The sequence below is a fragment of the Triturus cristatus genome, chromosome 7 (genome assembly GCF_964204655.1).
Source record: "Triturus cristatus chromosome 7, aTriCri1.1, whole genome shotgun sequence".
NCBI lineage: Eukaryota > Metazoa > Chordata > Amphibia > Caudata > Salamandridae > Triturus > Triturus cristatus.
In genome coordinates, this window is record NC_140590.1 from 46,656,454 (window position 1) to 46,679,997 (window position 23,544).

The following is a 23,544-nucleotide window of genomic DNA, read 5'->3' on the forward strand; positions in this document are numbered from 1 at the left end:
TGGTACATTAAATCCCATACTGGCATCAGTGTGGGTTTAATGTGCTGAGAAGTTTGATACCAAACTTCTCAGTCTTCAGTGTTGCTATTATGGTGCTGTGGAGCTCGTATTTAATGAGCTCTCAGCACCATGTACTCTTACAGGAATGGACCTGGGTACTGTAGGGGCACAGGGCTCCTGCTACTGTGCCCACACCATTGGCATAAGGCACCCAGCTAGAGGGGTGGCTGATGTATGCCATGGCAGTGTAGGTGATGGGCATGGCACACAGGGATGTATGTCATGTCGACTTTGTTTTGTCTTGCACCCAGACACCCAGCCTGCAAAGGCAGTGTGTGTGTAAGGGTACAGGGCCCCTAAGGGTGGCACAATGAGTGCTGCAGCCCTTAGAGGACTTCCCTGGTCACAAGGCTCTGGGTACCTAGGGTACCATTTACCAGGGGCGGACATGTGGCCAGGGTTTGCCAATTTGGGTTTTGTTTGTTTTAGGGAAGGAACATAGGCCCTGGGCACCTGATTGGCAGGAGTCCAGGGCACACTCAGTCAAAGTACATTCAGCAATTCAGCAAAAAGTGGGGGCATACCATGCAAGAAAGAAGGCACTTTCTCACACAGAGCCACTTTCTCACAAGCACCAACCTGTGCAGCATCTCAATTGATACTCTGCCCCTCTTTGAACAGGGTTTGGTCTAGGTAATGCCATTAGCAACAGCTGTGCCATATCAGACCCCATAATCTGATGGCTCTGCTTCATTAATCTCTGATCTCCACCTTACCCACACGTGGTTGGAGGGAGACTGAGAACCTCACTGTGTAGAAATGTCCCCCTTTTTGCATTGTCGCCCCTCACTTTTTGCCTGATGTTGATGCTCTTTTGCCTGAGCGTTCCCTGGGTTCCTGCCAACCAGGTACCCAGGGTCTGTTCTTTCCCCAAAACTGTACTGTTCCACACCCAATTGGCAACACTCTGGCCACATGCAAGTCCCTTGTAAAAGGTACCATGGGTACCATGGGTACCAAGGGCCCTGTGACCAGGGAGGGCCTCTTAAAGGCTACAGCAAGTATCGTGCCACCCTTAGAGGCCCTGTACCCCGACACACACACACTGCCATTGCAGGCTGCGTGTCTTGGTGCAGGACAAAGGGAAGAGTAGACATGGCACACATCCTTGTGTGTCATGCCTACAACCCACTGCCTATGGCATAGGTCAGCCACTCCTCTAGCTGGTTGCCAGTTGCAGTGATCTTCCTCTCACTTCCTTGTTTTTGCATGGCTCTCTTTACTTCGCTTTGCTTCACATTGTTTTCTCCGCACTGCGGGTAAGGATGCAATCTTTTAATTAGAATCCGTGGCCATTGCCAGCAAGAAGAGAAGTCACAGTACTTTGTGACTCGAAAGACTTCTTCGAAGAAAAAACACTTGCACACATCCGGGCCCAACACTAGATGGCAGTAGTATGCACAGCCTGTGTGAATGTACAGTCCAACACTCCATAAACAGATGCTTACAGGGCAAGTAACATTTTACTTTTGGTTTTCTCTGTAATCTTCTGTAGATTCCTCAGAGCCCTCCCTTCTTTCTGGTGATCTAGTGGTGTGGCATAAGATCCCAGAGTATGAACACACACATGCTGCTTTCTCTCCTCATGGCTTGTGAAAATTGTTCAGGAACTCACTCCAGCGCATTAGTCAGTGCCTAATATGCTCCGTTGTTTTCACATCTGGTGGCGGAATAGCAGCTAAAGCTAAAAGATGCCACTTGGCAGCACAGGAGAGTTTCTGGACTAGTCTGGCTCCTGGAGGGGTAGTTGTAAGGTGTGGATTCCCTAGTCATATCCCCACGAAATTTAGTTAACTATGTTAAGTACATTTTTATCCCTTTAATAGAATCTTTCCTATAATCTAAAATCATCCAATTCCTCATCATTTTTAAATCTGTTTTCACAGTCACTAGTAAGTTATGCTATATTTCAACCAATAAATATTCTAGTCACTGATGTTTTTGAAAGCAGTTATCAGATAAGGCCTAGTTCTGAATTTCCCATATTTTTGGCACAAATATAATCATATGATGAACGCTTCAGGCAGATGACTGCCCATGTTCAAGATTTTTCACAGAAAGCCAATTCATATTCCTATAGTAGTCTTACACTACTTTCCCCTACTTTAATTCCTACATTGGCTACTTTTTGTCTTCTAGAATCTAAATCACTGAACAATGGAGGCAGCCATTTTTGATTCCATTCATTAGCCTAAAGCTAGCAGAATTCATTCCATTTGTTCTAAACTTTGCTTATGCACCCACATATAATACATTAAGAATATTATAGAAACCTGTATAAATACCAAACTTAAACACCTTAACTAATTCCAGTGAATGCCTTCTGTAAAGCAAATTAAACCACTGCTATAGGAAGTATGCTTCTGTTAGTCACGCATGATTAACCCCCTAATACAGACTTTAAAAAAAAAACCTGAAGTAGTACTAATATTGAATGTTTTTTTTATATCTGCATGTAAGGAAAATAAGATGGGGGTTCTCCCATCCTTCTGCAAATGTATTGTAGCTCTTTTAAAAAAACATAACCGGCTTTTCCGGCTATAATTAATTTATAGGCTACAACGTCTGTCCTCTTACGCCACTTCTTGGATTAGGTGAGAAGGGCTTTTCCAAAAACTGAAAAAGAAAGGCGTAGAAAAATACTAATGCCTGCAAGTTTGTGCTCAAGTATTTTGCTGCCAAAGTTCAAATATTGCTAGTAATAAACCACATATTTGTCAAATGTATGTTCCCTTTTAAGTGTATTCTTAAATCTCTTCCTCTTACGTTTTGTACTTCCAATGTTTGTTTTGAGTTTTCCTTCAGGATCTGCCTATTTCTTTTCCGTGCCCTCTTGGTTTGAGTTGCACTTGGTGAATGCCCTATTCTTGTTGAAATTGGATAACCTCTACTACTTGGTTCTGCTTTGTGACATGCCTCAATTTTTGTTTGCTCTCATTCTCAGTTTTTTGTTTCTTCCTATGCAGAACTGTCTATCCAACCTACGCTGAATTCTACCCTCATTCCACCCCATGCGAGAACGCATGCCACCACAGTTGCAGGAACACCCTCCTCTCACGGTATGTGCAGCAAGACAGGCTAACTCTATGGTCATACTTGGTGGTGTGGGATCATCTATCTTTATATGGTACAAATGATGGCAGCTTTATTACCAGTCAACCTCTTCAGAGAATGTGGCCTCAAGCAGAGTTGTGGGCCAAGATTATCCTTGCAATTCATTTCTGGGAATTCTAACGCAGCTTCTTGGTGGATTGGGAACAAGAAAACTGTCTGGTAGGAGCTTAAAAAAATAAAAGCTAACATTTTAATTTTGGTCTAATCCCCCATCTAATACGGTCACCTCCAGCATTCTTTTTTAGGTCTCGCTGAGACAGCGCAAGCTGTCTCTTTGAGACATTTTGTAAGTGAGCTTTCAAATGTGCTACCCACATGATTTGGCAGGCCTAAAGCTTGAGTGCACGATGACGTGCACAGCTGCTGCTCGCACTCCCTCCTCCCTTCTCCCCCTCCCTTTTCGTCAGCTTCAGGCTCCTTTGATGCTGGCATTCCCCCCTCCCTTCTCGCCCAGCCCTTCTTGTCACCTCGGCTTGTTTATTCGCGCGGTGGTTTCACTTTCACAGCCAATGCTTGTTTTGGTTTGGCTCAGGGCGCCAGCAGCTGGAGTTCGCCTCCCTGCTAATGTTAGAACGGGTGCTTCCGACCTTCGTTACGGGCACTGTGGCTTCTTAAATTCACTGGCTTGGAATGACCTCTCCCAGGACAGGTGCTTACCCCTTCTTGAGAGTTTGCTACCAGTGTCCAGCCCACGATGGTGGCTCGAACCACTCACTCGGTTTGCTGGCAATGTTTTATCCTTTGCTCTGTCATCATCCGGGAGGGCTGCACTTATTGCCCTTTGGAGCCTTGTAGAATGTGCGACGCACCCGCAGCCAGCCCCGCTCTGGGGAGACTGCATTACATGGAGTCGCTGTATCTTTACCGAGCCTACGATCCTAGTCTCACACTTTAAGGTGGATGGCGATGTTTAAAGTGCTCCAGTGCGCATGTGTGAATGCCAATAATTCCCGTTTGTTTCAGTATTGTTTTTTGCAAGGTGTCGCAGTCTTTGCTGATCGTAGCAAAGTGTTTAGTATTATAAAAGTGACATATTGGTTTATGTGGACGTTTGAAATACGCTTGCTAACATTAAATCTTTAACCCCAGCAGAGAGACAGCAAGCGTTTGATGCATTATTATATTCTGTTTACATTATGCCATTAACAATTATTGAATGTGGTTGCAACCTCCGCACAATTTACAAAGTGAAAATTACTTTACTACTATATTTGGGCCTGCAGTCACGCACCTGGCATGCCACTGACTCTGCCCCTGCCCTGCAGGCCTTTCAGAGTCGAGTCTGCTATGCGACTGTCACAGTCACATCCTACACACCAGATACTGGAAATGCTGAACTGTCACCGATTCTGCCCCAAGACCATTGCGATGTATCCGGACAGTCTGCCTCTAGCTGTTAATAAAAGCATTAACTACAAACCCAAGCAGCACCACTCTGGGGCGACTGCTTCACATGCAGTTGCTGTATCTTTACCTTGCCTCTGTTCCTCCGGCCTCACACTTAAAAGTGGATGGGGCAGGTTATATATCGTTCATATTTTGCTTTCACTTGCATCCATACATCTCTCTTTGTACCTATAATTCTTAATTACGAGAAGCAAGGCTGTCAGTAAAAGAGACTGCCAGCTTTGCTTCTCATAAGCAAGGGCTATAAGTACAAAGTGCTTGTTTACGCACAGCCTGCAGGTTTTCAAACTCATAAATAAAAGGCATTGGTATGTTCGAGGCATGTGGGCTGCTGAATTCATATCTGTGCATAGATCGCCGCCTAGTGTTGGGTCCGGATGTTTGCACGTTGTTGTCCTGGAAGAGTCTTCAAAGTATCCTGGGATAGGTGACTCCTCCCCTGGACTACAGTGCGCATGGGCATCCTCTCCATCCTCAGATTGTTTTTTTCCGCCATTGGGTTCGGATGTGCTTATCTTGACTCAAGTTAGGAAAAACTTTTTCCAGGCCAAAAGGCCTTTAGTTCGCGTCGGTACTGTTCCCGATCGGTATCGATAGTATATTGTTAGTTTACTAACTTCCAGAACCAACTTTTTCGCATTTTACCCGACCATCGACCCGTCATCGACGATGGAATCGAGGACACCATTCAAGCGGTGTCCTGTATGCAATGCGAAATATCCCCATATCGACGTCCATCCGGTGTGCAACAAATGCCTTTCACCGGATCACGACGAATCTACATGTATGGCCTGTGCCCGATTCCGATCGAAGAAGACTCTTCGGAATCGACGAGCAGCGAGACTCGAAGCGCAGCAAGCGGCACCGGCCCCAGCCAACATCTTCAGCGCCGAAGACGAAGATGTCGAAGACGTGGAGAACCTACCCTCCAGCCCCGCTTCCGAACACGACTCCGGATCGGAAGACTTCGAAGAACGACTCTTTTCCAGAGATGAAGCCGACACCGAGGTAGGAGACTACAATGAGGCCTTAGGGGCCGAAGAGAGTAGCTCCGGTGACGAGCAAGGCCTACCCGTACAGACTGAGGATATCCCAGTGCGCCAGTCTATGGCTCCGGTCGAGGGATCGCCTTCGGGCCTTACCCAAGACCTATCCCGCAGTTCTTCGGCCCCGCCCTCTGGCCCGGCCTCGGACATTCAGCGGCAGCCATTACTACCCAAAAAGGCTGGTTTCCCTTCTCCGAAACCGAAAGCTGCATTGGTTCACCAGAAACCGAAACCGAAAGTGACGCTGGTCAGATCGAGGCCCACCACACCTTCGACGCCAGCAAAACCCGTCGGCGCCGACCGCACCAAACGAGATTTCGGTGCCGAGCTTGCAGCAGCCGACGTTGGCGCCGACACACGGAAAAAGAGCTTCGGTGCCACCAAACCTCCTCGGCTACCGGCACCGACACAATCGGCTCCGACCCCAAAGGTCAAACTGCCTGCTGCGTCGCACCCCGCTTCGACAGCACCACCAAAGGCACACTCATCAAAGACGTCGACGGCCATTGCCGCCCCTCGACTCGATGACTCGCCGGCACCGAAGAAGTCCATGCCCGCCTCTACAGAAACGGCCGGCACAAAGGACTCGATGGCACTCCAGGTGCGGACCGTTGCAGCGCAACGCACCAAACACAAAGCAGTCCTCCAGGACATGTCAGGCTCCGAGCCGATAAAAGCTCCAACGGCCTCTTCGGCACCGACCAATATCACTTTTGGCCTGCCGCCATCCACGGCCCCTAAACTGGTCAAGATCAGAACACGGGTCACCCACACCACGTTCACGCCTGCCGAACGCTCTCCTGCGGAGACGTCTCCGTCACATGTCATCGACGCCGACACCGGCAGGATGGTGCTCCACAAAAGGAGAATAACTTCAGAGCCAGCTTTGGACTCCTACTGGATCCCGCTTAAGAAAAAGCTGCCAGTGACTTTGGAACCAGTTCTTTACGAACCTCTCCATTCCTCTTACCAGGATCCACAGTCCTTCTCTCCCACACACTCCGACGTCTTGGAGGACTACATGGGTGACCACGTCCCATACCCCGGAGAGATGGACCCTGAAGGCCAACAGGACCCTGACCAAGCTTGGGATGACCCTGTAGACTCGGGTGCACCTATGGATACACAGGACCCGCAACTCTATGGAGCAAAAACATCTCCCACAGAGGACACTGCCGCATTCAACACCCTAATTGAACGTGCTGCGGCCAATCATGGGGTGCAACTCCACTCTGACACCGTGGAGGACGACTTTCTCATGGATACTTTCGCATCCTCCGAAAGGAATATAAAAACTCTACCCATGTTAAAGGGTGTCCTCAAACCAGCAAAGGACATCTTCAAAGAACCCACCAGGGCAAGAGTAATAAACCCCAGAATCGACAAGAAATACAGGTCGGCGCCTGGGGACCCTACCTACATTAGAGGCCAGTTACCTCTAGATTCCATTGTAGTTGCGAATGCTCGCAAACGGGCACACTCGCAAACAGGTGATGCTCCTCCCCCGGACAAAGAGTCCAAGGTGCTAGAGACCTCCGGCAAACGGGTTGCGGCCCAGGTAGCTAACATATGGCGCATTGCCAATACTCAGGCGCTCCTCGCCCGCTACGATCGAGCACACTACGACACACTAGAACAATTACTCCAACATCTCCCTGACCAATTCAAAGAAGGTGCAGAGATCCTCATCAGGGAGGGACAACTCCTCACAAACGCATCCCTCAAGTGTGCACTGGATGCCGCAGATACAGCTGCCAGAGCCATAAACACTAGCGTCATGTTGCGACGACACGCCTGGCTGCGAATCTCCGGATTCAAACCTGAGGTACAAAATAACATCCTCAACCAGCCTGTCAACCCCGACTACTTATTCGGGCCGGAGGTTGACACCACCCTAGAGAAAATAAAAAAGGACACGGACACTGCAAAGTCCATGGGGGCTCTTCAAACGCAGTCCTTTCGGAGCGGCTCCTTTCGTCGCCCCGGATATAGAGGAGCAGGTAGAGGACAGGGGTCACAGCAAACCTACAACAAAGGCAACACACAAAGCACCTACGATAAAAACACCCGGGGTGGTTATCGTGGCTCAAGCACAAAGGGCAGAGGACGCAGATACGGCAACACCAGGTCCTCCCCCAAGAACAAACAGTGACGCCCTCTCCCTTCCTCCCGACCACATAACACCTGTCGGGGGAAGGCTACAAAGTTTCCGGTCCACGTGGAACTCCATCACCACGGACAGGTGGGTCAAAGACATTGTCAAATACGGTTACTGCCTAGAATTAACCTCAACTCCACCCACAATACCTCCAAAACACCGTCCTATGTCCTCAGAGCACTTAACGCTCTTACAGCAGGAGGTGCTAAGCATGCTACTAAAAGGCGCAATAGAGGTCGTACCCGTCCACGAGCAAGGTACGGGGGTGTACTCCCTGTATTTTTTAATACCAAAAAAGGACGGGTCACTCAGACCTATATTAGACCTGAGACCCCTGAACCGCTACATTCTCTCCGAGCATTTTCACATGCTCACTTTACAGCAAGTCCTCCCGCTTCTCAAGCAGGGAGACTTCCTGGCCACACTGGACCTCAAGGATGCGTATTTCCACATACCCATTCACCCCTCACACAAAAAATACCTCCGGTTCACTGTTATGGGGCAGCACTACCAATTCAAAGTCCTTCCCTTCGGCGTGACAACAGCACCCAGGGTTTTCACAAAGTGCCTAGCTACTGTGGCGGCACATCTACGGAGGCAGCACATACACGTCTACCCTTACCTGGACGACTGGCTCGTTCAAGCAAAGTCAGCCCAGCAATGTGCCAGCCACATGTCCCGCACCATTCACCTCCTTCACAGTCTGGGATTCTCACTAAATTACCCAAAATCCCATCTCCAGCCCGCACACGTACAACAGTACCTAGGTGCGACTATAGACACTCTGGCGGCCACAGCTCAGCCAAATTTAGTGAGGATCAACAGCATGCAAGTGCTGATTTCCAAGTTCAAACCCCAACACTCCCTTCCTGCGCGAGTGTTCATGCAGTTGATAGGCATGATGGCCTCCTGCATTTTCATAGTCCCACACGCGAGACTACATATGCGCCCGCTTCAGGAGTGCTTAGCACGTCAGTGGAATCAGGCTCAAGGACAGCTGAAAGACCTAGTGTTGGTGAGCGGTCGGGCATACAACTCTCTGCATTGGTGGAATCCACAAAACCTTTGCAAGGGCCGACCGTTCCAAGAGCCTGTTCCACAAATAATACTGACAGCGGACGCGTCTCTCCAGGGATGGGGAGCTCATGTACTCCACTACACAGTGCAGGGACTATGGACAACACAACAGAAGAAGATGCACATCAACCTTCTGGAACTGATGGCAATCTTCCTGGCAATGAAGGCATTCAAAGTACACTTGTGCAACAAAGTCGTGTTGATCCGGACGGACAACATGACCGCCATGTACTACATACAGAAGCAAGGAGGAACACACTCTCCACAGTTGTCTCATCTGGCTCAGAGCATGTGGAAGTGGGCCATTCAGAGGAACATGTTCCTCATGGCGGAACACCTCCCAGGCAAGGACAACCAGATGGCGGTTCTGCTCAGCAGACACAGCCACCAGATGCACGAGTGGGAGTTACACCCATCAGTACTCCAACCGTACTTCCAGCAGTGGGGTCATCCAGAGATAGACTTATTCGCCACAAGCGAAAACGCAAAATGCCAAAGCTTTGCCGCCAGGTTCCCACATCCGCAGTCGCAGGGCAATGCGATATGGATGAACTGGTCCGGCAGATTTGCGTACGCTTTTCCCCCAGCACCACTGATACCGCTGGTGGCACGCAAACTCAGACAACACTCACTGACACTCGTCCTGGTTGCTCCAACGTGGGCACGCCAGCCGTGGTACACCACCTTTCTCGAACTTTCCGTGGTGCCGCATCAAAGGCTGCGGATCAAACCCGCGCATTTAACGCAGAACCATGGAGAGATTCAGCACCCAGATCCGCAACAGCTGAACCTGGCGATCTGGCTCCTGAAGTCCTAGATTTTGGCTACCTAAACCTGCCACCTGACTGTATGGACATCATTAAGGAGGCCAGGAGACCCACTACCAGAGCTTGCTATGCAGCCAAATGGAAGAGGTTCGTCATTTATTGTACTAATAATGACATTAACCCGCTAGACGCATCCATACAAAACATAATTTGTTACCTCTTACACCTATACCGATGCAATCTGGCGTACACCTCTATACGTGTCCATTTGACCGCAATATCAGCCTATCTGCAGACCAGGCAGCACCTCTCTATTCAGAGTGCCTGCCATCAAAGCATTCTTGGAAGGACTCAAACGAGTCATTCCACCAAGCCACCCACCGGCTCCAATGTGGAACCTCAACTTGGTCCTCACACGCCTGATGGGTCCACCCTTTGAACCTCTACACTCATGCGAGCTTCAATTTCTTACCTGGAAAGTAGCTTTCCTAGTAGCGATCACTTCTTTAAGAAGAGTTAGTGAACTCCAGGCACTAACAGTTCAAGAGCCATTTATACAGGTTCACGCCAACAGGGTCGTACTACGTACCAACCCCAAATTCATGCCCAAGGTGGTATCGCAGTTCCACATGAATCATACTATTGAACTGCCTGTTTTCTTTCAAAACCCACAAACTGTTGCAGAAAGAGCACTCCATACACTAGATGTGAAGAGAGCCCTCATGTATTATATCGACAGGACTAAGATCTTTAGGAAGACAAAACAACTTTTCGTTGACTTTGCGCCACACCACAAAGGTAACGCTATCTCCAAAGCAGGTATAGCCAGATGGATCGTTAAATGTATTCAAATTTGCTATCAAAATGCTAAACGCACATTAACGATTCCCCCACGAGCCCACTCAACACGTAAGTTAGGGGCCTCCATGGCTTTCCTAGGAAACATTCCCCTGCATGATATATGTAGAGCAGCCACCTGGTCCACTACACATACATGCACATCTACACAATAGTGTTTGGTAAAATCAAAACCGCAGGCAGCTGTAGGACAGGCTGTTCTCAAAACTCTTTTTCAGACCGCTGCAGCTGGCACGGGTAGCCGCCGCTAATAGAGGGCACTGCTATGTATTCTATGCACAGATATGAATTCAGCAGCCCACATGCCTCGAACTGAATATGCTACTTACCAGTATGCATCTGTTCTTGGCATGTAGGGCTGCTGACATTCATATCGCCCTCCCTCCTCCCCGGCGCCTGTAGCAGCTGCAGCTCTCAGAATTACTGTAAGCATGGTCATCACTTTCTGTATCTACTCCATCACTGCCACAATGGCGAAAAACAATCTGAGGATGGAGAGGATGCCCATGCACACTGTAGTCCAGGGGAGGAGTCACCTATCCCAGGATACTTCGAACACTCTTCCAGGACAAAAACGTGCAAACATCCGGACCCAACACTAGGCGGCGATCTATGCACAGATATGAATGTCAGCAGCCCTACATGCCAAGAACAGATGCACACTGGTAAGTAGCATATTCATTACAATGCTAATAGCTCAAACTCTCGCAAATGCGAGACCTATTGCATTGCAAATGCTTGTTTATTTTTGCTTTTAGTTCCTTTTTTGTTCTGCTAAATCTTACCAGTGTAATCCTCCAATTTCTTTGTTTTTGCTTTTTATTTATTGGGGAATATGACTTCCTTGGAACCATAAAACATCGGCAAAGAGCCTCTCCCGCTCGCTTAATTAGTTAATTATGAAAAATACTGAGGATGACCACATATGTCAGTCAATCCTCACAATAAATTGTTGCCTATACCTCAACATCTACATATTGTAAATTCCAAACATCAATACAAACAAACATTACATACATTATTCAGGACCAGGAAGAAAAGAGTAAAGACGAAGTCACGGGACTCGGAATTAAGAGCAACTCTCAAATGCTGGCACAGGTTTTGGCTCTTTGAAATTGCGGTGATGTCGGCTCTTACAAAAATGTGAGCGTAAGTCACTGTATTTTAAGCCAAACTTACCTGAACCTCATATTCAGGTAATCAGACTGCCCGGTTTATGGGGGTTTCAATAGTTTCTTTCCACAACAAAACTGATTATTTGGCTGAGGGAAGCCTACAAGTTTGAGATACCGCAGATTGAATCATGACCCTACCATTGAACTGAATGAGTTAATCACCCCTCTACTCCTCCGCTGCCAATCAGAAGGATGGTTAGGACACAAGGCATAAGAATATCTTAACGAACTTTCATTGATTCCTGTTCTTTTTCTCCTTCCAAAAATCCACAAGAATCCTATAAAACCACATGGGAGGTCCATCGTCTCCGGATGGGATTCGATTCTTGAACCACTTTCTAAACATGTTTTTTTTTTTTTTTTAACTGTTTCCAAAACCACCAGATCTTACATTTAGGATTCACACACTTCATCAGTCGTATAGAAGGAAGGAAGATTAACACTACTCATCAGATCTTGGTCACTTTTGATATTTTACTTTACACAAATTTCGCAAGAAGAAACTTTGGAATTAATGCAGCTGTACTTGGACAAACGAAATCTTTCAACAGATCCCAACTGATTTCATTCTCAATCTTGCAAAGGCATGCCTAACAAAAATTACTGTTTGAGGCATGTGTGCTGTAGATACATATGCTTTGAATAAGTCCGCTATCTAGTGTTGGACTGTTTTGCACCGGCATGCGAGACGACTGCAAATGCAGCACAAACAAGCGGAGGATGTCCCGGACTTCTTAGGTCGACAGGAAGAGGAGGAAGAAGCTTCAGCTACGCAAGAGTAATCACTTTACATCCATGACTCCGAATCAGTCTCAATCCGAGGATGACTCTACCATTTTACAATCGGCACAGAAGCAACGGACAGTGAGTACTAATACCCCTAATCGTATGCCCAAACCATCGATTTATACTGAAAAATCTGCTCACTGGCGACCATTGCAGACATGGCACACACTGAAAACATGACTGAAGCCGCCACGCCTTCCAGCTCTTCTCCGAAGGTTCGGCCTACAGCAGGAGCTTCCACTTCCTTTCCATCCGGGGTTGCAACACCTCGATCTTCGGTCTCTGCACCGAAACAGAGTACATATTTCGAAATCAAATATTTCCTCGTTGGAAACAAAGCTTCCACCACCAAAATGCTTCCTTTTCGACCCGAAATCTCCTCCAGAGCCAATTATCAAGCAGTTTCACCAAAAGCTCGATCCAGAACAAATAAGACTGCAAATTCAGCCTAGAACTAAGATACAGCCACCAAACGGACTTATAAAACAGTCGTTTTGAAGAGGCATTGGACATTGCTGCTTAACCTGTAAAGAAGAGGAGGAAGAATGCTGCAACTAGTCCATTGCACATTTCTATTCCCACTTCACCTATACCACAAGCACCTCCTCTACCACCTAGTCCACCACAGTACTCACCATATTTGCCTCAGGCAGGTAACCTATCTCCTCAATCTACAGTAGAGGACGCACAGGACGTCCCAGATGATACACAGCCAGGGGATCCTTGGGATGATTATGATAGTTGGACCTCAATCAGACTCTAACCTGGATTAACCCCTTGAGTGCCCATGACGAGATGGTCTCGTCATGGGCCGCGGTTGCGCTGTGCCCGTGACGAGACTATCTCGTCATGAACCCCGCCCGCTAATTCAACGCCCGGCACAGGGCGGGGAAAAGGCGGGGCACACAAGGGGTTAATATCCCACTCTCCCATCACCACCTGATGATACCTCTGCTTATCGGGACCTTATAACACTTGCAGCCACATTCCATCAATTTCCTTTAAATAAAGACTCAATAGAGGAAGATTTTCTCTTTGAGACTTAATCTAATGCACAGATAGGGCCACAATACTTACCTTTACTCAAAGGTATGACACGTCATTCTGGTGACATTTTTAAAGATCCAGTCAAAGTTAGGATATTTACTCCATGCATTGGCAAAAAATACAAGGCTGTACCATCAGACCCTATTTATTTTTTGTGTCAACGGACCCCGGACTTTAGTAGTGTCAAACGCACAGAAAAGAGCTTTTGCAGCGTGAATCTTTCTGGATTCACTATGCTGTGCATTATTCCGCGGTCTGGTGGTTGGGTCCGGAATCGTAGTCTTTCTTTTGTCTTTTTATTTTTTGTAGCCCAGGTGGGCGTCGACGTCCCACCATTTGGTGTACTTCTCGTGACGTCGTCATGCTTCCTGCGGAAGTCCCACCTCGGGGCGCCGTCTTCAGATTCTATTTTCCGCCGTTGGGTCTGGATCGTCAACGTGAAGCTCCAGAGTTTTTTGCGAAGAAAGAAGAAAGAGCACGAGTTTCATCGAAAAAGAAGTTGAGGAAGACTACAGAAGGAAGATGAGGCGGGACGACGGAGGAGAACCTCGATCTTCGACGTCCAACGGAGAATGCGCACTCGGACACTGAGCACAGGAATGGATAAGACACCCTTTAAATTCTGCAGTAACTGCCACCATAAATAAGCGCAGAAGGCCCAACACCCGGTCTGCAATCTTTGCCTGCCAGTCGACCACGAGAGCAAAAACCAACGCCTGTTCCGCCTTCCCACCGAAGACACTCCGGGTGAGAGAGACAGAGGAGAGCCAACTACAACATGGAGGGAAAGGGACAGGCCCGACGCTGTACGAACTGGACCTCTCCACCGACTATAAAGACAATGTCGCCGAGGGACCTGAGGACTTCACGGTCGCAGAGACCGATAAGAAAATGTCTGACAAGGTAGGAGAGACGTCGAACACTAAACCCTCGACAGGGCCCCGAAAAACAGTCAGACTCTCGAAAAACAGTCAAAGTCCTCGAAAGGAACACCGGCGCCGAAAATTTCGACGACCGCGAGTGGATCCAAGGACGAAAGGCACGGCAGATCCTTCGAGAAGGACTCCCAGGTGCCGAAGACCGGCGAAAAGCAAAGGTCGTCGAAGCAAGGCCAAGAACTTGGGCGCTCGACTTCGAAAGATAAGGTGGCGAGGGCTCTGTCAAAGACCAGCGCTTGACGCCGAACATGCCTCCGAACTGGAAAAGAAGAGGAGGAGACTCGAGGCAGAAATGGAGAGCATCCTTCAAAGGAAAATGGAGTTCGACGAAAAGATGAGAAAATTCACACTTCCAACGAAACCACAGTCGATCATCGTTGAAGTCGAGGAACAGGAAGAGTTCGAGGGCGAAGAAATGTCAAAGACTCCCGGAGATGAGGAAGAGGACCTTTACGATGGGGGAGAGGATTGTATGAGGAACAACAATTGAACTACGGGTCGGCGCCGTCGATGTCACGGAGTGGCAGGACCTCGACGAAAATCCAGAAGAGCCCGTGGAGCCTTACCCTTCGAGGCCTTCGCCGCCAGAGGACATTGGGGCTTACAATATGGTCGTCAAAAGCGCAGTAGCAGCTTTTGGCGTTAAGCTGGAGGAAGAAAAGCCAAAAGCTGACTTTTTACTGGAGACACTGCTCCCCATCCAAACGAGGAGCCAGTTCCTCCCCATGCTACAGTGTCATGAACCAGGGGAAGGAGGCGTTCAAGGACCCAGCTACATGTAGGTCCATCACACCCAGGACGGAGAAAAAATATAAACGCTCCTCCCAGGACCCTCCATTTATCAAAGGATCCGTCACAGCGGATTCCATCATTGCATCTACTGCCAGAAAAAGGGCTAAAGTCCCGGCTACCTCTGGACCACCACCAGACAAGGAAAGCAGGAGGATGGACCTGACTGGGAGGAAATTTGAGAGAAACGCGGCGCTGCACTGGTGCATGGCGAACTCCAATGCCCTACTGAACAGGCACCAATACCAACATTGGGACAAAATGGGGGAACTAATCAAGCACCTCCCCGAACAATACCAACAAAGAGCTTTGCATCTAGTAGAGGAAGGAAAGAATATAGCGAATTCTTGCCTTTAAAACAGCCTTGGATGGAGCAGAAACATCAAGCAGGTTGATGGCCACCCACAAGATCCCTCCGAGGTGGCCGAAACACTAAGACCCATCCTGGACCTACAGTTCCTAAACAAGTACATAAGGACGCAGAAATTCAAAATGACGTCCCTACAAGAGGTACTCCGGCAAATGAGACGGAGACTTCATGTCCACCGTGGATCTCAAAGATGCCTACCTGCACATCCCAATGAACAGAAAGCACAAACATCTGTTAAGGTTCTCCATCAACAAAGAACACTACCAATTCACAACCTTGGCATTCGGACTAAAGTCCGCACCAAGGGTTTTCACAAAATGCCTGGCGGCAGTGGCAGCGTACCTGCGGAGGGAAGGGATTCATGCGTACCCTTATCTCGACAACTGGCTAATAAAGGCAAGTTCACGCGAAAGATGCGAGGAACACACACAACGGGTCACAAGCACACTAACGAAGCTGGGATTCTCAATACACTGGGGGAAATCCTCTATGGAACCAGAACAGGTGAAGATCTTCCTGGGGGCTCAGATCAACACCATACAGAGAACGGTGATGCCCAGCGACAAGAGAACACTGGCCCTGCTGAAGGAGACTCACCTCTACCAGAATAGGCAAGCTCTGACAGTGAGAACAGCGAGCAAGATCATGGGGATGATGGCGTCCTGCATTCACCTAGTTCCCAATGTATGCCTACACATGAGACCGTTCCAGGAATGGCTGCAACAGCAATGGTCACAAGCAAATGGAAGTTGGGAGGATCTAGTGGTTGTAACGCACGCAGTGCAAGAAGAGAGCGCATGGTGGAACAGGGACAACATAACAATAGGGAAGCCCTTAACAGCACCAAGCCCAACAGTGACCATCACCCCAGACGCATCCCAGATAGGATGGGGAGCACATATGAACAAGCTCAGAGTGAGGGGTCTGTGGACTCCAGCAGATGCGGTCAGACACATCAACTACCTGGAATCTAAGACCGTATTCCTAGCCCTGAAGGCCTTCCAGAAAAAACTGTACAACCAGAAGGTGTTGATACAAACAGACAATACAACAACAATGTTCTACATCAGGGGTCTCCAACCGGTCGATCGCGAGCTACTGGTAGCTCGCCGAGGTCCCGTGAGTAGCTCGCGATGGCATTTTAATTTTTTAGCCCTTCATAGTCTTTATAATGTTTTGGGCCTTTTTTTAAGAGCCGTTGCCCGCCCTCACCTTAACCGGGTGCTCTGATAGGCCTAAGAGCTTTGCTGGGGCGGGGTGGAGTGAGCTGAAGAGGATGACGTTGTTTGGATCATCCTAGCGTCACCCATCTGCTCCCCCTACCTTCAAGAGCCTGGCACCGCGCTTTTCATTGTGCGCAATGTGTTCACTACTGGAACGAAGCTGCTCCCACTCCCTTCAGGAGCGCTGCACAGCGCTTACATCCTGCGCGACGTGCACACTGCAGGTGCGGAGCAGCAGGGCCGAAAAGCTTGTTGGCGTGCAAGTGGCGTGGCACAGGCAGTATTGAATTGCTACTGCCGTATCAGTGCCCGCGCCACTTGCCTTTTCCAGTCCGACTCAGAGTCTTTCTCTAGGTAAGCCTGGCCTGATCTAGTTGCTGCGCCCTGGCCACTGATTTAATTGTTAGCCCCTGCCCTAGCCTTAGTCTTTCCAAGCCCCTGGCGCCAAAAATATTCTTGCCCAGAGTCAGTCAATAAAGAGAAGAGGGCATGCTGTGGGGAGGGTGAGGAGGAGGAGAAGAGATCAATAATGCACTCGTAATTCAAATATAGGAAAAAAAATATTGTGACCGGTATGGAACTGAACGTTTTAAAGATGCGGTCTTGCTTAATTTAGATTGAAAAATATCTATTTTAATTTTTCTTTGAATTGACGCGTTCTCACATTAGAAAGTTCATGCCTCCTCTCTTGTAATTTTTTTTTTACATGTAGTAGTGATGTAGAACCGCCACAGAATCGTGGTGATTGTGTGGTGGTTCCGCATCACTACTTGCATGTAAAAAAATATTTCGAGTTTGGAACTCTGCTCCCCCACCTCTGTAAACTCAAGAAGATGGAGCACAATATTCCAAAGACGTTTTTTAGGTCGAGCCTAGAACAGCGCATGCGCTGTTGCTCGAATTTTTGTAAGTGCTGCAGCCACTGGCCTAAAGCCTGCGTGCATGTGCGCGTGAACGCGCGCAGCCGCCATATGTCTCCGTCACGGGTACTTCATGAAGGTGGGCGCAAGCTCCTCATAAACAAGCCCCTAGCTCAATGCACCTTTTAGTGTCAGTAGCAGTGCTGCAATTTTTGTAGTTTCAAAAGCTGACGTTTGCCGAGTGCCAAACTATTTTGTGCAATATAAGAACGTCCATGCTAATTCAAGCAAGCCGTATTTCCGGGGAACTTCCCTGGGTATGGCACAAAGCCAGATACATTATATAATAGCCTCACTTGGCTTTGCTTCGAAACCTCATGCCAAGTGAAATTGGGCTTAAGTCAAACGCCTTTGATACTGTTATGTGTGTGCTTTAGAGAAAAGCACATGTCGAACTTGGCTTCGCTTCTTTCTGCGTCTGTTCACACAAGAAATTGTACTGGACGGGACGTGTGCTTTGGGTACAAATCCCTTGTGCAAAACACCAGCACACCTTTGCGCTATGGCACATTGCCGTACGTCACGCTAAACAGCCTTTACTGTGCTAGCGCTGCTAATTAAATCATCAGCAGGGGCTGGTGACATCATCAGCAGGGGAACTTTCTCTAACTCTAGCATTTTCCAGCAGTCGGACAATGTAGCGCTGCTGTTTTTCCGGCGGCGCTCTTTTAAGTGAAGTTTAGTAAATGTGGGTCCTGGCACGGGGCTCGTGCAGTCATACAGAGCTTTCTGCATAAATTGTTCATTAACAAAAGGTTCCTCCTCTAAAGATCCAATCTATCTTTTCATTTTTTTTTTTTAAATAGCTTGAGGCATTTTGAATGTTTATGCAGTGTCCACGTTCCACTTTCACTATTTAGACAGGTGAATTTCCCAATTTATTACAAAACACAATCTCACTTTCTCCCGCCAAATCTACTTCTTGGGTATTCTAAACGGGTGGCATGCAAAACGTACTTTGACTGGTGAGAATATCGCAGTTTGAACATGGCGCACCATGAAATAGCAACCCGAGGCCTTGCTGCCTTTGTTGAGAAGAGTGCGACTTTATCTTTGAATTGCTTCAGCTCTAATGGAAGTGACAAGTTCTTGACTCTGTCCACACTCTTGGCGCCATGTTGCTTTGGTCTGAAGGGATTGATGACGTGGCTTTGATGGGCTCCAGCCTGCTTCTTCACACTTGGCAGTGTGATTGGCGTTATCTCTGTATGTTGTGAATAGCAGCCGCTGTCTTCAGCACTGCGAGCGAGACAGCAGCTTCCACTTCAAAGGAAGGTGACACAAAATGCACCTCCCTTTAAAAGGGGTATTTGAGGGGGAGTTAGAAGACACAGGGGACTCGCCTCTTTGAGACACCAGGCTTAGACTGACCCCCACTGTGCCGTCTGCTTGCATCAAATAAACAGAAAAAACATGCTTCCAAAAATAACACATTGACTTCAGGCTGGTTAGAATTTTCTTTTAGGACCGAATGCATACGTATTTTTGTTTTCTCAAACTAAAGAATAATAAGCTATATAATATTTCTAAATGCACCTAGTAGCTGCAGAATTACCCAAAATTATATAATGTTTCTCAGACAGAAATGTCAGGTCACCCAGTAAAATTCCGAACCCTTTTTCTCATCTGAGCATCAGCAGTCGTTTAGGTCGAGCCTAGAACAGCGCTGCTCGAATTTTTGTAAGGGGATTTTCAAAGTGCTGCAGCCGCTGCCCTAAAGCCTGCGTGCATGAGCGCGTGAACGCGCGCAGCCGCCATATGTCTCCGTCACGGGTACTTCATGAAGGCGCTTTTGCTATAATCGGCCAACGGCGCTTTACTTTTAATGTTAAAAATAAAGCGCCGGTGCCGCGATTATAGCAAAAGTAAAGAAATAGAAACAAGCATCTATTTCTTTACAAAGAACAAGCATTGGCATAGCCAATAGGTCTCGCTTTTGGGACCTTATAAGTATTTATTTATGCAGCACAATTTCTTTGGTGCAACAACTGTTGCATGGCTAAACACAAGGTCCCAAAGGCGAGACCTATTGGCTATGCCAATGCTTGTTCATTTTACTTCAGAAGGTGCGCTAATCCCTTTGTCACTGGCCTTTCTAATGGCAAAAAAGGGAATGGGTTTGGTAACTTCTAATCTACCTTGAACATGGGTGTCCAGACCTGCTCCTCAAACCCTGGATCCATGGCACATTTTCAGGACAGTGATTGAATTTTTATTTTGATTCATGGTATGTTTCACCTGTTGCTATTCCTAACACCCAGCATACTGGACCTCATGAACGCATACTAGACGCCCCTTCCCTAAAAAATATGTATGACGTCCCACTGACATCCTCTCAGTCCCTTCTTAAGAGTTAGCTTTTATGCCTGTTGGCAAGGCAATATTGATGAACATGGTAACAAAAAGGGTTCAGTTATATTTGTTCAGCACATTCATCAGCAATGAATTTGCAGTACACATCTGGTGTCCTTAAAAAAAAATCTGTCACATATGCTCTGCTGTTAAAGAAAATGCTTATGTATTCAAAATAAGAAAATCGTATTTCCGCTGTGCAGTGTCAAGTCTGTTGAATGCTCTGCTGCTTTGGAACAACTGTTTATGGCAAATGCCTTCTTATGTTTCCTACCTTCACAAAGGAGTCAGTTAAAAAAATGTTTTTACTTAATGCAAAGAATTCATATTAAGCTAAGTCAAAGGCTCCCGGTGGGGTGGTATTCTGCTGTTAACATCTGCTTGTGACAACAGGTGTTAGTCGATCGGCTATCCTCCTATGTTTATGATCAGCCTGGTTGTCATCCAGACATCCTTTCATTTTCAATTTCTGGTCTGATTATCATTCTAATCTAATCTATATATATGTATTGAGCAATGAGGAGGCAGGCATGCCACTCTGCACACAAGGTGCTGGCTTCTGAAACAGGCAGACATGATGGCTGCACATTTGAAGTGCAGAGAGCGGGAGCTCTGTATGTGAGGTGAAGGGACAGATATACAGGAATATGAGTGAGGTGTAGGGAACACACTGATACTGTGAATGTTGGGCACGGGGGTCACTCAAGAAGTTGCACTTTTGAGGGGCTGGCTGGCACACATGTAGATGTGCATGTGAGGTGCAAGAAACAAGCAAATATGACACTGTGCATGTGAGGTGCAGGGAACAAATTTACATGACAGTGAATGTGAGGTGCAGGTACAGAGGCTGTACATGAGCAAAGCAGGGAGGCATACATGAGGCTGTGCATTTGAAGTACAAGGACAAGCTGGCATGATGCTTTGCGTGTGATGAGCAGGGAGCAAATAGATGACTGCATGTAAAATACGGGGAACAAACTTATGACATTGCATGTGAGATGCAGGGAGCAGGCACTCACAAGGCTGTGTATGTGAAGTACATGGAAACCCCTGTTTTTCCTGCTGTTCAATAAGTGCTGTGCTCCAAGGTATTGTTTTTGAGAGTACATTAAACTCAATATGGGAATACTGAGACACCTTCAGTACCAGCCTCCATCTTCCTATTGCTAGGGATCAGAACCCCATACTCGGCTGCCCAGTCTAGTCAGGACTCAGGTTCTGTTCCATTTATACCAGCATTCAGGTGTTTTCCTTTCCCTTCCAACACTCTATGCTTTGTTTGTAGCTCAACTAGAGAGTGCCCTTCAGAGACCGTATCATCATGGCATGTACCGCTTGAATGTGAGGGTGACTTGTGATGTTTTAGTAATCAAAGATGGGATGAGTACTATGGAATCATTGAAATAAAGCAGACTTTTTTAAGCGTTTAATGTGACCTAGATTAAAATTTGAAACATGAGAATATATTCTAGGGAACTTTAAGTATTTTGCTCAAACCACAGTATGGGCTCAAAAGAAATTAGACTTAAAGTCAATGAAACTGGGTGTGGGGGGGGGCGTACCTCGAAAAAATGTGCGTGATGCTTCGCCTTTAGTAGCTCACGACGATTTTTACTGATCAGAAGTAGCTCTCACTACAGAAGAGGTTGGAGACCCCTGCCAAGCAGGGAGGAACACAATCAATTCCCCTATCCAACCTGGCTCAGGAGATTTGGAGATGGGCCACCCCACTCAAAATAGACCTGCTGGCTATACACCTACCAGGGAAGGACAATGTGGAAGCAGACTGGCTCAGCAGGCAGACTTCAGCATCCCACGAGTGGGAGCTCAATGGACAGGAAACGCAAAGGCTATTCAGAACGTGGGGTACACCGACAATAGACCTGTTTGCAACACACCAGAATGCAAAATGCCAAAACTTCGCATCCAGGCAACCAGAAAAACAATCCCAGGGGAATGCCCTATGGATAAGCTGGTCAAAAACATTTGCCTACGCTTTTCCACCAATACCACTGATACACAGGGTACTCAACAAGTGCAGGGCCAGCAACATGACACTGATCCTAGTGGCACCACAGTGGGCAAGGCAGACATGGTACTCACAAATAGTGGAGATGGCACAGGGCCCACTACACAAATTCGCCTAAAGAAAAGACTTCCTCTCGATGCAGAACGGAGAGGTTCTACACCCAGAGAGCCTCGGCCTAGCGGCATGGCTCCTGAAGACATAGAGTTCGCACACCTTAAGCTACCTCAAAGCACAATGCGAGTGCTCCGGGAGGCAAGGAGACCGACGACCCAAAAGTGCTATGGGGGAAAATGGAAGAGGTTCACACAATGGTGCAGCAAAAAAACTGCAAAACAGGTTGACAAAGGAATCAACAGTGCTGAGATACCTCACACACCTACTAAAGGCTAAACTATGCTCATCCTCGCTAAGGGTACACCTAGCAGCGATTGTAGCCTACACACGAGGGGAGACTGGTGAAAGTTTCTTTACATCACGAGTAGTAAAGAGATTCCTGGAAGGGGCGAAAAGGATAGCGCAACCAAAGAGGAGGCTGCCGCCGGCATGGAACCTCAACATAGTCCTAACGGAACTTATGAAGGCGCCCTTTGAGCCCATCCACAAGGCCTCGCTTCAAATGCTAACAATGAAGACAGCCTTTCTGGTGGCAATAACCTCGCTGCGCAGAGTAAGCGAGCTGCAAGCGCTAACACTGCAAGAGCCTTACATCCAAATACACAAGGACAGAGTCCTAATGAGAACGGACCCACACTTCATGCCGAAGGTGGTGTCGGCATTCCATATGAACCAGTCAATTCAAATACCAAGCTTCTTTCAGAACCCAGCCACAAGCGCAGAAAGGGCACTGCAAACTCTAGACGCTAGAAGGGCGGTGATGCACTACATCGAGAGAACCAAGGAGCACAGGAAAACGAAGCAGTTTTTTGTGTCCTTCGCAACCAGCTTCCTGGGTAGACCAGTAACAAAAAGCACCATCGCGCGATGGATCGCACTAACGATACAATTCTGCCACAAACAGGCAGGGCAAGAACTATCGGAAGGGGCACGGGCCCACTCCACGAGGAAGAAAGGAGCAACAATTGCCTTTCTGGCGAACACACCCATTCAAGACATATGCCTAGCGGCAACATGGGCTTCAGTGCACACGTTCACTAAGCACTACTGCGTGGATATACAAATGAACAAGGAAGCACAAGTAGGACAGAAGGTGCTTCAACATATATTCAACGACCAACGCTCATCTTCCACCCAGCCGCCACAAAGATGACAAACCGCTACAAAATCAATGCACAGCATAGTGAATCCAGAAAGATTCATGCTGCAAAACGAATAGTTTCTTACCTGCCGTTGTAGTTTTGCAGCTTGAAGATCTTTCTGGATTCACTAGCGAACCCACCCACCTCTGCCAGAAAGATGAGGCTGGAGAAG

General features: G+C 47.7%; 1 protein-coding gene across 1 annotated transcript in view; it reads left to right on the top strand.

The window, feature by feature from the left end:
• The window catches only part of GSK3A (glycogen synthase kinase 3 alpha), a 393,550-nt gene that overhangs the window by 274,216 nt on the left and 95,790 nt on the right, over positions 1-23,544 (top strand). The window contains exon 10 of the mRNA XM_085615588.1: positions 3,027-3,119. Coding sequence (XP_085471714.1) covers positions 3,027-3,119 — 93 coding nt within the window. The remainder of the gene's footprint in view (positions 1-3,026; positions 3,120-23,544) is intronic.